Source organism: Acipenser ruthenus, chromosome 2 (genome assembly GCF_902713425.1).
Source record: "Acipenser ruthenus chromosome 2, fAciRut3.2 maternal haplotype, whole genome shotgun sequence".
Taxonomy (NCBI): Eukaryota; Metazoa; Chordata; class Actinopteri; order Acipenseriformes; family Acipenseridae; genus Acipenser; species Acipenser ruthenus.
In genome coordinates this window covers 11,037,229-11,053,449 of record NC_081190.1, presented here as the reverse complement: position 1 = coordinate 11,053,449, position 16,221 = coordinate 11,037,229, and the positions used below count along the sequence as shown (strand labels likewise).

At 40.8% G+C, this 16,221-nt stretch overlaps 1 protein-coding gene across 3 annotated transcripts in view; it reads right to left on the bottom strand.

Annotated features, from left to right (window-relative positions):
* Window positions 1-16,221, bottom strand: part of LOC117403718 (PDZ domain-containing protein 2-like) — a 113,328-nt gene that overhangs the window by 81,155 nt on the left and 15,952 nt on the right. For 2 of the 3 annotated variants that reach the window (XM_058989308.1, XM_058989314.1), the window contains exon 2: window positions 10,205-11,073. In XM_058989308.1, the coding sequence (XP_058845291.1) occupies window positions 10,205-10,692 (488 nt within the window). In that variant the 5' untranslated portion in view covers window positions 10,693-11,073. Of the gene's footprint in view, window positions 1-1,055; window positions 1,829-10,204; window positions 11,074-16,221 lie in introns of those variants that run through there. The other variant, XM_058989319.1, reaches the window with a different exon arrangement.

Below are 16,221 nucleotides of genomic sequence, written 5' to 3'. Positions count from 1 at the left end.
CGTGTGAGTGTGCGTGTGCGAGTGCATGTGCGTGTGTTCTCAATGTTGTTTGTTTTTTTACTACCAACCAAGGAAGACATCATCATCAAAATGTTATTTTTCACAAAAGCTTTAAAATGACAACAAACAAAAAGTATGTCGACTAGAGTAGAGCAAGTGAATGCATTAATCCACTCCTCGTAACACACACAGTTGAGTTGTTTCCTGAAGAAGGTTAAGCCTTGCCCCCACCCCCAGTCTACCATACTACAATGTGAGGATATGACTACATTCATAACGACTGCCCAGAAGGCATTGTTTTGACTGCTCTGAGATAATGTGCAAGAATGAAGAGTCCTTTACAAAGGCATGACATCGAATTGGTCATGCATGTGGAACTTTAACTGACTTATTTGTCTTGATTACGTATGTCTTTTGATTGACACATTAGATTTCATTTTTCCAATGGTTCACCAAGCTGACAACATGAAACACAAATCCAAAATACAGTTTATAGAGAGCTGTTTGGTGACTTTCACGATCCTATACATTTAATACATTAGGCTCGAATGGTGCCCTTTTTTAAAACACGAATGTCATCGTATAAAACAGTAATGTAGAATTAAATGCGTTTGTGCAACTTGTTAGAGAATTAAATCATCCCGTTAAACTCGCCTGATAGTCATTACTGTACGTCAAGATCTTGCAAACGACAATGGACTTCTGGGCAGCAAAAGAACAATATTAAACAATAACTATTTCTGTTAAAAAATGCAACTTTTAAAGCGTTTATTCCGGTACCGATATATGAAGGAGAAAAACATTTTTTAAAACAAACCTATAACTTCACAAAAGTAATACAATGTAAATCGTGGAAAAACAAATGCCCCATGTGCACCACATAACTAGTTATTTACTGTACAAACAGTGTATACCTTCCACTACGTAGTGTATTTGGTACTAACTATCAGTTATATATTTATATATGCCCCATTCGACAGAAAAAGCGTACTACACAGAAGCACTACAACTCCATCACACGCAGGTCCAGACTGGTAACAAAATTGTTTTCATACCTGATCCTTTTAAATGACCCTCATGTTTCTCTCGGTCTCGGTGTATCCACGGAGTTCTCTGTCACAAGCAGCTGGCGCCCGGGGTTAATCTGCATTGAGAAGGGTTTAGCAATCTCATGGGCTCGTTAATTGGTCTAATCGTCCGCTGGCCTCCAGAGACCGGCCACTGTTGAAGGAACGGATTTATGCAACTCACTGAGGCACTTCAGATGCGTTTCAGTTTATCTTCCAAACCCAGCCTCGCCGTACAGAAGACGAAGCGTGCTTCACCCATCCAGTGATTCTGAGACTACCACCAGCAAGCAGCAGCGCTGCCTGAGCTTGTCAAAAACTCGGTGTGTGTACTGCAATACCCGCGTTAGTATTTGCAGATTACCAGAGCTGATAAAATGCTTTTGTTGTTTTTACATATTTTATTTGCTTTCCGTCCTATTCTTTTTTTTTTTCATGCAAATATACTGCAGTTTGAATTTTTCAGTAGGAGAGAACGCTACTAAAGACTTTACAGCAAAGGTTTCTTTTTACTGTACTTCAAAATATGCACCACTACCGTTTAGCTGACACGCAAGAATACCTACCAGAACACACATAGCCAAAGGTTAAGCCCTTCAGTGCTACTGTCTAAATGCGTCTGACCCATCTCACTACACCTCTCAAGCCTCTCCTTTTCTCAGCTTCAATCAGTCCTTACTCTAGAGATCCTGCAAGAAAAAACACACTTCACCACCAAAAGCGAGCTGATCCAGCTGCAAAATACTTAGGAAGCCTGATCTGGGCAGCTAAACTGTTTACATCACACTCCTCCAGTGCTTCCTGTCTCAAGTAACATTAATGGGATGGCTGAATGCTTCAGGGAAAAAAGGGATTGTACAAAAGTAGCTCGCACACCAAAAAAAACAGACCTCTTGAAGAGTATATAGCTGGATTAATTGGATCCCTGTTTTTGTTCGTTTATGTTTTTATTCATGTGGCATGGTCAGAGTTTGAAAACCTCTTGACTTTTCATTGCTCTGCTACACAAATAAAAGCACTCCCATACTTCTGAGATTGGTATTTACTACCATAGTCAATCTTCGATTGCACCTGTCTACATGTCTACTGAAAACCATGGGAACACCTCAGTGACAGATCCTTCAAATATATATATATATATATATATATATATATATATATATATATATATATATATATATATATATATATATATATGTACTGCATGCAAACTGCTACTCCTTGAGTTCTTCAGCACTACTTTATGCATAGAATGTTAATTGGAATAACAGCCCTTTTCCTGATGCAACGCATGTACAGCATAGTTTGGCAAATTCATGTAATGAATCCCTGTTTGAGATTTTTTAAAGAAAGGAGGTGATAAGTTTTTAAGTCAGCCCCCCCCCCCCCCCCCATGAACGAGATTATTTGAATGTCATTGCTGTTATTGATTTGAAGTAAAAGCTTGCACACAACAGCTGCGCATTCTTGCAATGTGAGGGGTAATTAACTGCAATAGCTGTACGTGTGGTAGGAATACCAGCATTAAAAACACAATTCTAATAATAAATCAGCTCCTCCTCCCTCTACCCAGAGTCAGAATTCCAGATAGAATGATGCTTACCAACTTGTGCTGTGTTTGGTGATGCACACGCGACACATTAACGGGTCTGACCTTTATGTGCAGTGGTACAGTATAGACATTGCTTGTGGGGCACAAGGTACAGTACAGCTCTGGCCAAAGTTTTTTTTCATCACCAAAAATTTTAGGATTGAGACATAAAAAATAAAAATAAAACTTTAAAAAAACTATATGAACATAGATCTTTTTTTTTAATCAAAGAAACTACAAAATGATATTGCAAAAAAGTCTACCGGAAGCCATAATAGCAGTACAGTATTTAATGTTAGATTTCAAAATGCCACATTTTTCAATTTGTCAGTTTTTTTGTAAAGTATATGGAAAATTACAAAGCGGTATGTAATTCAATATGTTAACGTAACATTATTCAGCAGGTTTCATTCGACTTTATGAAGCAACATTAGTTAATTCTATAGGGTGATGCAAAACAACCAGAGCTGTAGCTGGCTTGTGAAACCTACTTTTGCACAGTTATAGTAAGTAGCTTTCTTGGAGTGTTTCTCTCAATAAAGAGTTTCTGTCCAACTATCCCCATCTTTTGAAAGAAGATCTCCCCACATTCACATTCTAGTGCTAGAGAAGACCCTCCCACACACACTTCTCTAGTGCTAGAGAAGCCCCTCCCACACACACTTCTCTAATGCTACAGAAGCCCCTCCCACACACACTTCTCTAGTGCTAGAGAAGCCCCTCCCACACACGCTTCTCTACTGCTAGAGAAGCCCCTCCCACACACACACCCTTCTCTAGTGCTAGAGAATCCCCTCCCACACACACACATTCTCTTTTGCTAGAGAAGCCCCTCCCACACACACCCTTCTCTAGTGCTAGAGAAGACCCTCCCACACAAACACCCTTCTCTAGTGCTAGAGAAGCCCCTCCCACACACACTTCTCTACTGCTAGAGAAGCTCCTCCCACACACACTTCTCTAGTGCTAGAGAAGCTCCTCCCACACACACATTCTCTAGTGCTGGCTACACCCCTGACTCTTTCTAAAGAGACATAATTATAACAAATACATACACATCAAAAATCTCTAAAATGACATAAAGAGAAGCTAGTATCAAACGGTTTCCAGTCTCATTTAAACACATTTCATAATTGCATTCTTATATTTTGTATTACTTTACCACATATTACAAGTATCAGTTGACTGTGGAATTGAAAACCAGACCTACACCATTCACTGACGGCTTCTCGGGGACTCTGCCCAAACTTGCACAAGGGTTACCATGAGAAAGAAACCCTGGGAATCGTGTTTTCAAATGCCTTGCTGTGGATTCAATGTCAGTGTGTTATACAGGATGTGTCTGTGATGAGCCCTGCAGCCTCTGTGAAACCCACGCCCACTCATTTCAAATATGTGGTCCTGGCAGGTGAAGTTATGAAAGGTCTTTCAGAGCGCAGCTTAACCACGGAATACTGGTAGGAACTGGCAGAACTTTCTTAACAAAAATACAGAAATACATAAACGCAGCAGTTGTTTAGATTCTCAGCACAGGCTGCAACTACACTGCCCTCTATTTGTGAAACATGTGTATTACCATACACTAAAGCGACTGCTGCAGTGTGGGACTGTATCAGAAACTTGTTAGAAACTTGCTGGTCAGCACGCTGGCACAATCGTCCTCTGTATTCAGAAATAGATCCTTCATACGCATGACAGGAACTTGCAACTTTACAGGAAGTGCCAGCTTGTGATTGCACCAAACAGGACATTATTTACTTGAACAGAGATTATGGAGTACGCACAGGCAATCTGCTTGATAACGGGTTGTTTCCCATCACCATTCCCAAAAAAGTTATACACATATATTTTCATTAAATCCCCTCATACTGTATCTCAGGGCATCACATGTGTTTCCCCTGTGTTGCTGAATTAGCCTTACTGATCCTGTCCTGTATTTCATGTAACAAAGGGCTTTGTATATTTTAGGTGTCCCTGTTTGTTCATTTTAATCTGGAAATCCAAATTCTAGCCGTCAAAATGAAACAGCAGCGCCAATCGCCAACATGCAGAGGAAATCTTGGACATGAAGCAACCATGCTAGGTGCTGCTAGGCTTGGAAGCACCAAAGTGCGAGAGGTCTAACATTGCCAGCTTATCTTACTGTAACAGACCACCAGCACTACTGAAAGAACCGGCTCCTTTTCCTAAAGAAACAGACCACACTCAGCTACTGGATAATGTCGAATTGCTATAGAAAGCAAATCACTTGCAACTTATTTTTTAAAAGTTAGGATGTCTCATGAACTCTCTAAAGATGCCTGGCAGTGCACACAGTGTGTTTGACACAAAGCCTGGAGACCAGGTTTCAATCCTCTGTCACTATATCTACACAGTGTGTTTGACACAAAGCCTGGAGACCAGGTTTCAATCCTCTGTCACTGTATCTACACAGTTAGGGAGTGCAGGTTCACATCCTGGCTGTGTGAAGTTGCCGGTCTTCTCTGGGGATTTCACAGGGAGCATTGTACTGGCTGTGGTGCTCCAGTATGGTGACCTTTGTCCTATCGGGGCCGATAGTTTGTCAACATCCAAAGGTGTCCACTTGTCCATATTCATTCATTATTTCATTATTCACGCACATCTTCCTTTCATTGGGTTTTGTTTTCCAGCCAACTAGATTATACGGATAACATGAATTGCATAGTGGCAATGACTGCTCAATCCAGTGTTCTCTATGTGTAAGTGTTTTCAGTCAGGCTCCAACAGGCAAAGGCAGCTACTAAGCCAATAATGTTCTTCCTCTTTGCAGTTCCCACGATTTTGTTTTGTTTCATGTAAACTTCAATCAGCAAGTGCTGTAGGTGCACACAGGGCTGTACTGGTATTGTTGAGAGCACACAATACACACGCCCACATCCACTATACTGCATGTATTACACAGGGCTGTACTGGTGTTAGAGCACACAATTCGCACGCCCACATCCACTACACTGTATGTATTACAACCTTACTTTTAGTATGGGAAATGCATATGGTTTCATTTGATGGTCTCTAATGAGTAAAGGCAGGTTTTACAGTCTTTACCTGCAGAAGCAGCCACTTTCATCTGCACTCTGTATCCAATAGAACAAACAGCACACACATCTTCAGAAAAATATATACAAACTGACCACAGCATCCAGACTCCAAGTGACTGTGGAAAGAGATTTGAAACAGTGCCAGGACTGTCAGGACTGACAGGCAATGACCTGCAGTACTAACCTCAAAATCACGATCAGATTAAAAAATAGTTTTTCAGACGACTGAGACGTTATTCACTTGAACAGATACTAATCAAAGTGTGGCTGCACCCGGAGCACTTAGAACAGCACGAATCAACAACCTACAGAACGCAGGACTACACAACAGCAGTCTGGAGAACTAGCATCTCAGGTGAGCTGAATGCAATTCAACAGGCCATGCTACAGAATATGGTCTTGGAAGCCAGCTGTACTGCAGAAAGTAGAAAGCAACTCATTCTACTGCAGTGTCTAATGCAGCGGAACCCGTCACAGATCACTTCAACCCCAGTAAACAGCACACAAACCCCTCAGTGTTAGCCTGCATAGACCAGCTGGATGTTCAGCCAGATATTAAAGGTACTGAAAAGTAAGAAAGGTTATCAGCTACTGCCCCCTAGTGGAAAGTGCTCGTTAATTGAGGGATAATCCTGGCAGTGGAATGTCAGGGTGTTCCGTTTTTTAAAAATCCAGTGAATGCAGGATTTAGTTGGTGATAGCCAGGATTTGAAGCTTTAATCCCTTTTAATGTTACAGAAGCTGAAAACAAAGGAGCTACTGTGTTCATTTTGTGAACGTCTGCACAGTACATTTGAAAGGTATGTCAAACACAAGCATGTTGAATTCCTACCATACTTTGCAGTGCCATGAATGTTCCAGAGCTGAACGGGTTGGAATAGAAAAACAGACGGGTATCGGGATATCAAACTGAAATTTACACTGGCAATTTCCACAGGAACGTAATTAAAAGGAGAAAGCACCCAGCAACCACAACTGACATGGTGGTATGTTTAATATAATCTGACACACAGAACAGTCAGAAGGTTTTACTGACTGTACAAAAGAAATCACTCCCCACTATCATAGTCACTTTGAATGGACTGTCCCATAGTTCTGCACATCTTTTAATTCAAGTTAAACAGTCGTATAACCTTGCCGTACGTTCTCACTTCTAAGGCTGCTCATTTATATCTGAACATCACTGACATCACAAAACATATTTCATCTGCACCCAGCACACAGACAGATGAAGAACTAGCCTTCCAACAAAGCATAAAACTGAGGCCCCACTTACTCTGTGAAAGATCTCTAGGCATTCTCAAACCGGATCTGTTCAATTAGGACCAAAATATGATTTTAAAACCCCATTGCATTCACATGCACATCACAGAATGGACTCCGAGTCAGGGGGCACAGTGGGTTAATGCACTAGTCTTACAGGTGGCACGGTGGGTTAATGCACTAGTCTTACAGCACATTGGGTTAATGCACTAGTCTTACAGCACATTGGGTTAATGCACTAGTCTTACAGCACATTGGGTTAATGCACTAGTCTTACAGCACATTGGGTTAATGCGCTAGTCTTACATGTGGCACAGTGGGTTAATGCACTAGTCTTACAGGTGGCACACTGGGTTAATGCACTAGTCTTACAGCACATTGGGTTAATGCACTAGTCTTACAGGTGGCACAGTGGGTTAATGCACTAGTCTTACAGCACATTGGGTTAATGCACTAGTCTTACAGCACATTGGGTTAATGCACTAGTCTTACATGTGGCACAGTGGGTTAATGCACTAGTCTTACAGATGGCACACTGGGTTAATGCACTAGTCTTACAGCACATTGGGTTAATGCACTAGCCTAACAGGTGGCACAGTGGGTTAACCCTTAGCGGTCCATTTATTCAGCGTGTCTCAGGCGTGTCAGGTCCAATTTATTTTTACACGCGCAGTTTATTTTAGAAGCACTGTTTAAAAGTATTTTTTTCACAGTAAAACAGGTTTAAAAGGCACTGCATATCAACAGGACACTCAGTACTGCATCTCCAGCCCCGCCCCACCCCTTGTTCGCTGTATTTTTCACATACATCTACATAGTAGTGCATACCGATAAATCATCTCCTCATCACTCGTTTTATCACCAAACTCCTCAATAATGCTATCCAAGTCATTATTTTATAACTATAATATAATATAATATAAGTCTGCAAACGTTTGTGATATTCATTGAGCGCTGGATGCAGAAGCAGCTATCTTGTTTGTTTATGTCCGTGTTATCTATGTGGCGCCGGGGCTATCTCTAGAGATACGCCCCTTTTTTTCAGCTTCTCTCGGCTCCTATCGGTCTCACTCGACCATTTAATGGTTTTCTCTGCTTTTTCCGGAGAAAAAACGACTAGAGACCTGTTTTTTATGTCTTTTTGATGATGTCGGACAGGGTCCGACATTGGACCGCAAAAGGTTAATGCACTAGTCTTACTGGCATTCTAGGCATTCTGGGGGAAGCTGGGAGAGGATCTCCAGCAGGTGCTGGAGGAGAGTGTCAGAGGGGGAGCTGTCTTTGAGCTGACGACGAGCTGTTCTGACTTTGCTATCCAAGAAGGGGGACCTATGCTTTATTAAAAACTGGAGGCCAGTTAGCCTCCTGTGTATGGACTATAAGATTTGTTTGAAAGTAGTGGCCAATAGGCTAAATAGGCTTGATAACATATTCCTAGTTAGGTATATAATGGAGGCCTCCAAGTTGTTTGGGTTTGATGCCAGGATTGTATCTCTAGATCAGGAGAAGGCTTTTGACCGGGTAGATTATGGCTATCTCCACAGAACTCTAAGAGCTTTTGACCATGTAGATCATGGCTATCTCCATAAAACCCTAGGAGCTTTTGGTTTCAATCCTGTTTTTAAACCCTAAATTGGACTCTTTTATACATTTTTAGTGTATTGAAGATCAATGGGGCGTTGAGCTGTCCATTTCCAGTGCGTAGGGGGATGCGTCAGGGAAGCCCCTATCGGGGATGCTGTATTCATTAGACATTGAGCCCCTCGTTCACAGACTGCGAACAGTACTAACTGGAGTGGTGGTTCCCCATTGCCCTATGGAACCAGTGAGAGTGACCGCGTATGCTGATGACATCACCATCTTTGTCACCAGGCAGCATGACGTGCAGGCACTGTGCCGCTGCCAGGAGGCCTTTCAGAGGGCATCTTCTGCCCGAATAAACTGGGACAAGAGCAGTGCCACCAAATCCAGAGTCACTGAGTTGGAGGCCTTGGGCCTTTGCCATTCTGCGGAGTGTGGGGGGGCTGGGATATGATAAGCATATATCTTTTTAACAGACGTGGTAAGTCTAGATATATCCCAGCTCCCAGTTTTATAGTAGCATGCTTAGGGCTTGGAGCCTGTTTAAAGCAGAGCTCTATATAAACCCCCGATTCCAAAGAGATCCGGAGACTTACAGTGGAGAATTATACATACAATCATTGCCCTCAGTCTTTACAGTTTATATGGTGGAAATTGAGCACTGTCATTTTACACAGTGGTGATCTTAAATGAATACATCCACTGCCAGTTACTGTTTATTTACTATTTATACACCAGTCAAACCATAGAGGCTTGCCCCCAGCTTAGCCACATGTATAATGTTTTGCTATGACTGCTAGAGCTAAACCACAGGAATATTTCCATATAATGCAAAAAAACAAATTTAAAAGAGGACAAACTAACCGGAACACACTCTGAACGGAGGGATTCTGGATGCATTTGCGGTATATTTTTGGACCCATAGTATTAACTGAAACCATTGACATGAAAAGCACTCAATGACAAATAAAACTCTCATTATATACTTATTTTAATTAAAGCCTCAGAGGGCAGTTCATTCTGAAATATTGCCAATGTTTTAACCACTTGGTATGCAGGCCAACTTTTTCATGGGAATAGCGGATTTGAACTCTGGGTTTGCTGGCAAAAATGAGTTTGGTCAGGCCACCCTTTATAAATTGGTTTGCTGTACAGTAACTAAATCTAATCTGTATACACTTCTTTGATAGTACAACATCTGATAAAAACTATACATACAAATAAAGTGCACAAAGTTGTGTGGGTGGCAGCTAAAATCACGAGGACGGGCTACAGCAAACAAGCCTGTTTTTATTATGGTCTGGAGGGTTCGCTAAAATAAGCTAAAATAAGCTAAAATAAAAAAAATCATACAAGGTTTTCATAGCAGCCCTGCATTATATTGTAATGTTACGTTAACATATTAAATTACATACCGCTTGGCAGTTTTCCATATACTGACAAAAATTGAAAAATGTGAAATACTGCGCATAGGAACACCTCCTAAGAGAACACTTAGCCTAAGAGAACATCCTTGTGGTGAAACAAATGTTTCCCTTTGTAAATGCTCCGAACCACGATCAATAGTGCAGGACACTGTGCTTACCTTCCTCCCGTGACATCAAAACAGAACCACGATCAATAGTGCAGGACACTGTGCTTACCTCGCTCCTGTGACGTCAACGCCAATCATCAGCTGCCCGTTGAGTGAAAGCAGCTCATCTCGCAGCTTGATCTCCCCGCACCTGGCAGCAGGACTTTGTTTCTTCACCTCCGTCACCCAGATGCACCCCACGTCCAGCACAGGCCCCTTGTCACCCTTCCTCCTCCTCCTCCTCCCACCTTTCTTCCTCCCGTCAGGATCCCCAAAGATGGGGATGTTGCCAAAGCTGAGGCCGAACTCACTGCCGTCCCCGGCCGACTTGGAGAGACACACAGCCCGGACCTGGAGTTCCATCCCATCCCCCTGGGTGGAGCTCTGCAGAGCGCTCTCCCCATCGCTAAAGTTTAAGTGAATGTATTCCACAAGCTTCTGGATGGCAGCCTGGCACAAGTGTTGCTCCTCCCTTTCGGGGTCCTGTTCTGCCTGGGTGTGGAGCCAGCACTCCAGCAGAGGGAGATGATTCCCAGCATTCTCTTGGGTAATGGGCATCCTAGCGTCTGCCTGGTGTTACCCAACATCATGTGCAAAGCCCGTCAAGTGCTGGAGCGACTTTGGAAACCCAACAAATCCTTAGAAATATGCAAAAACCATTGACTGTGGAAAACTCCATCTCAACAAGTTAAAACCCCACCACCCAGGCCAACAATCAAATCAACAGCCATCTGAACGCCTCCTTCCATTCGACTTGGCACCAGTTAAAGCATGATGTCATGCAATAGAAGATTCTGCAGCCAAGGAGCCAGGCTACGGAAAGAGCAGTAATTGAAGAACAAGTGTCATTAGCTTCTTGTTTGAGTAGATTCCAGTAGCGCTGAAGTGGAGAGTATCAAATCATGTGACGGGTCGTCATTAAATCTCTTAGAAGTTCACCTAAAATGAGAAAAGCAGTTGGGCCATTTTAGTGGAATGGAACATTATTATCGCTTCAAAATAATTTGAGATATTTCTGTTCTGAATTACTCTTAAAAGGATTGAAAAGCTTACAGAAGTACTGGATTAACTATAAAAGCATCTGAACCTAGACACCACACAGATTCTTATGAATTGAGGGTTTGTTCTGCTCAGATGGAATGTTCTGAAGTGCAAACTTTGAATCTGTCAAACATATTAAAGAGAATCAAACTCCAGAGACACTTTAGAAAAACGGTACAGTGTAATACAATGCAATCAGGTCTTTAAGAGAGAAGTAAGAATTTAGATATAATAATAAATGAAAAGGCAGTTTTTTTATTAAAATACTGTAGTTATCAGAGTTCTAAAACCATTCTAGATGTTTACTGCTGACATGCCCTCACTCCAGATAGCTGACCTCAATATGTCATAATAAGCCCGTATATCAACATCAGCATTCTACAGCAGTCCCGTTCAGGTGAAAGGGGTTCTCCCAAACCATTCATATTATTACAGGAAAAGCTCAAACAATACTTGAAATTGAACGGGTTGTTACCAGGTCATATTACAGTTTACTAAGGTGCACTTGCAGTTATTTTGCAGTTTACTGTACATTCACCAAGTAGTACTCCGCAGGTTTGTACCATGCCTGTTTCCCATGTTTCCCATGTTTCCGCTATGTACTGTAGTTAACTCATGATTGTTTTTCTTCTCATTATACACTGTGTTTGTAGAGCTGTTCTCTCAACTTGGCTGCTGCAGACAGGATGTCCCAGTGAACAAGGTGCTTGCAACCTGCTCAAATAACTTTGAATCATTAATAAAGTGCATCCTATCAAGGAACACAGATTAGTACCCACTAAGCCAAACTGGTATTCTTGAACATCATAATGACTTACTGTGGAATGCTTTTTTTTTGTTTAAATAAGTAGATCAATAAAATAAAGCAAGCCACTACTACAAACCCAATTTCTTATAAAATCGACCTTTATAACTAACCTAATAGCACATCATAAACTGTGCTCTGCTCCAATGTGAAGTTTACTGCAGTTTATTAAACACTTAACAGCATATTCATTCTGAAATGGTTACCTTTTGTTGCTGCCCTGAATAATAATAATAATAATAATAATAATAATAATAATAATAATAATAATAATAATAATAATAATAATAAGGAATGCACATAGGCTGGTAAAGATCACTGGTCTGCATCCCTGTGACAGAAAGCAATCTCAGTCTCCACGATGGTGAAAGACTTCCATACGCAAAAGCAGCTACAGAAAAGGATTGGGGCCTCCCTACCACATGTCATTGGCACCCATGTTAGCAGCTAGAGTGCAAGATAGCATTGTGGCTATGCAGCTGTCTCCCAAGGTTATATTCATAAACCCAGCCAGATAAGGGGAATGGCTGAGTGTAGGAGAAGGTCATTGGGGTTACTGGATAAAGGAGAGCAAACTTTAATCCATGCATAAACCTCGAGCTGCAGCTGTGACTTACATTAATGTCTGAAGCGGGAGACGTGTATCTGGTTCACACTGAGACACTACAGTATCTAATGTTCCCAAACTGCCCGTTATCCCAGCCTCTCGAACTGTAGGCGTGGCTGATGTCTGAACTAAACCGTTAAAACAACAATGAGTAAACTAAACTAAGGCTAATTCCACTAACTAAATAATGCACGGCTATCACATTGTGAATACTGAATTGTGAATGAAGTCACGGCAATCACATGGTTTCAACACATGTTGATCCATAAAGTATTTTGGTATTATTTAAAGGAAGTGTAGAGGAAGCAAAAAAACTGATCAACAGGGAAAGCTAGAAGTCTGAAGCTTTACAGTAAGTACTTCCCACATCAAACACTGTCTACAAAGATACCTGCTGGATGTCTCAACACTGTATAGTTATTTAGAAAGATACCCTGCTCATCTACATCTGTGTAGTACAGTATGCTGCAAACCTTGGATGCTGGGACTTTGAAAACACGTGCTGGTGAAAACCTTATGTGCACCAAATGTCAAATGAAAAACAGTGGTCAAAACTAGATCATGGTCAAGGATATGGGAATGATAATATAAAAATAATGGTGATATTCTTGGAATACGTACAATAGAGGCAGCTACTGGAAGTAGTGTTTTGTTGCAATCTATACTAAAAACAGCTATTTGTGACTCACACATTCATCCTTAACAGAGCTGAAACAAACCCTTCCTACAGTACAAACAATTGACATCTCAAGCCCTGCATCTCAGATGGATAATAGAGCCAGATCAAAGGTGTACCATAAAACATTAAAATATGTACAGGCGGAGTGCCTCGATGTTAGACAATCTCTGATCTGTATAGGCCTAGTTTATTTATATTCCACTAGACTCAAATTAAAGTGAAGAGCTGAATTGCTTGGGTTTGTTTTCGTAGTTTGAAATGTGGAAAATACAAAGTTATTAATCCAAGATTTCATCTACAGTAGAACAGCAAGATCATAACTCATCTTCTGACCAGCCTCTGCATCCACATATTAAAAGTACGAGACGATCACATCGTCCTTCAGAGCGAGTTTCTAATTCTGGCTTCGGTGAAACATCTTGTCCCTCTTAAGGTTGTGGTCTACATTCGAGAAAAACTGCACTGAAATCTGACATCATTCCTCTGGTTTCTTTCATCTTCTCTGATTCTAACCCACAGGGGTTTTAAAAGCATGTGTGCACCATTCATTTTCTGTGCAAGAAGGACGTTTTTCACCGCAATCCTGTCCTTACTTTTAATAAAGTACAGCTGATGTACCAAAATTAAGCTTGGCACATTTCCTTTACTTAAGAAATGACTCTTTTCTAGAAAAAATACCTCCAAGACATTCATCAATATTGTACAGCAGGAACATTATTCCTTGATTCAGAAAGTTGGCAATTGCCGGTGCACTGGGACTGTATCAGCAGTAACTTCCCAACACTGGCATTGTTTGAAGAGAGCTTCCACCCATATCCATGTGCTATGTTAGGTCTTACAATCCTTCTCATCATATTTCCACCAGGTGTATTTAATATAATACAAATGTGGTGAAGTACGATTCACCCTTTACAGAACACACAGTCAATTTTCCACGAGGGTTGTGCTGACCCACCTCTTTGGCAAGGCTCTTGTAAATCACCCTTGCAAATGGTTTCCCTGTGTTACTGCTTACTGAAATATGCCAACAGCCATCTCCTGCAACCTTGCTTACATTCCCCTATTTTACAAGCATTACTAGGGATGTGCAAATACATGCGCTCTTAAATTACTTTACTTAATACGGTTTTTACACAAGGGGCTGCACAGCACCCAAATGTGGTGATAATCTGTTTTTTGACAAAACGAGAGAATGACAAAACACAACACGACACAAACACTTTTTAAGGCAAGGGAAAATTGGTTCTAATTGAAAATGAATGGATGTTCAACACTATGAAGGTTAAACTGATACAGGATCTTTAAAAGGCCTACAATATCAAAGCCCAACTTTGTTCTCCCAGGGTCAGACAGACGGGTTTAACAGGCTTATGCAGTACAGTGGGGTCAACATGAATACACTTCATTTAACATTGTAGTGGCATTAAATGTAAAGAATGTTTGCAATATTTGTGAATGTATGCAAAGAATGTATGAATCTTAACCTTATTAAATTATAAATGGACTGGATAGTTTTCATATTTCAATAGCCCAGGTAACATCATAAAAATCCACATGTGTTTTTAGTAAAAAGGTGCATGTGGCATAAAAACAGTTTCAGGGTTATGAGCTGCAGGTATTCCAGATGATGTCAACCCATTATCCCAAAACACATATTTCATTAAAAAAAAAAAAAAAAAAAAAAAAAAGTTTATGCCTGAATGTCATACTTTTTACAACTGGTGCAATAAAATGTATTTTACAATATGTGCCAAATAGGTCAAACTTTTGAAATGGCATGGCTTTGCAGTGCACTTGCTAAGTTGTAAATCTACAATTAGTTAATATACTGTATGTGTGTATATATATATATATATATATATATATATATATATATATATATATATATATATATATATATGTACAGCTGTATTTTATAAAAACTGTATGGAGAGAAACTTTGAATAAAAACCAGTGATGAAAAGGTAGTTCACCCTCATAAGCAGGACTCTACTAGAAGTCTTGTACATGCAAACGTCTGCAGGGATGAAACATACATGACATTAAAGACGGTCACTCACTGCACCACTCAACAGAAAGTCCCGAAACAACACTGTTAATCGGTCTAGAACAGCCTCCATTCATTCCCAGGACCGGGCAACAGGAAGTGTTTGTTTGAACTAAACAATCCCCTGGATTACTGTACAATCCTTTAATTGAAAGCATATTGCTTTTTTTTTTTTAAGAGTCTACAGTATGGCGGGGTCTATAACTGATTTTAAGATTTTGCTGCTAACCTATAAAACCCAGCATGGCCTGGCAGCCATTTATTTACAAGAGTTACTCATCCCACATGTACCCAGCCATTCACTGAGATCACAGGATGCAGGTCTTTTGATTGTCTCGAGGGCGAGCAAAATTAAAACGAGTGGAAGGGTTTTCTCACGCAGAGCACCAAAGTCATGAAATGCCCTTCATATCTTTGTTAAGGAGGCTGGGACTGTTACAGCTTTTAAATCTAGACTTGTCTTACTGCTAAACATTGGTCTTTCTATCCTAGTGTGCCTTTCCTGTCTTTTTAAACATTGTTTTCCTGTATATTGGTTGTGTTTTTTGGATTGTATTTGATTATGAATTGTTGTTGCTGTACAGCGCCTTGAGATGACTTTATAAATAAAATTTGATTTGATTACAATGAAAATTGAGCCCTCATGCATAGAAAGGATTTCAATGTTGACAAACCTCTGCAGAGATATCGACAGAGATATACGTGCAGTCATCGACAGAGATATACACTCATTCTGTGGAGCAAAAACCTCCCACCTGTGCTTCCTCAATCAGGTCTCCATTTAGGAGACATGACCAACTGATTACCCTTATGAATGGCTTCCATGTGCTCACCTTGCTTCCCATGTTTTCAGCATGCTTTCACAATGCTCACCTTGCTTCCCATGTTTTCAGCATGCTTTCATGATG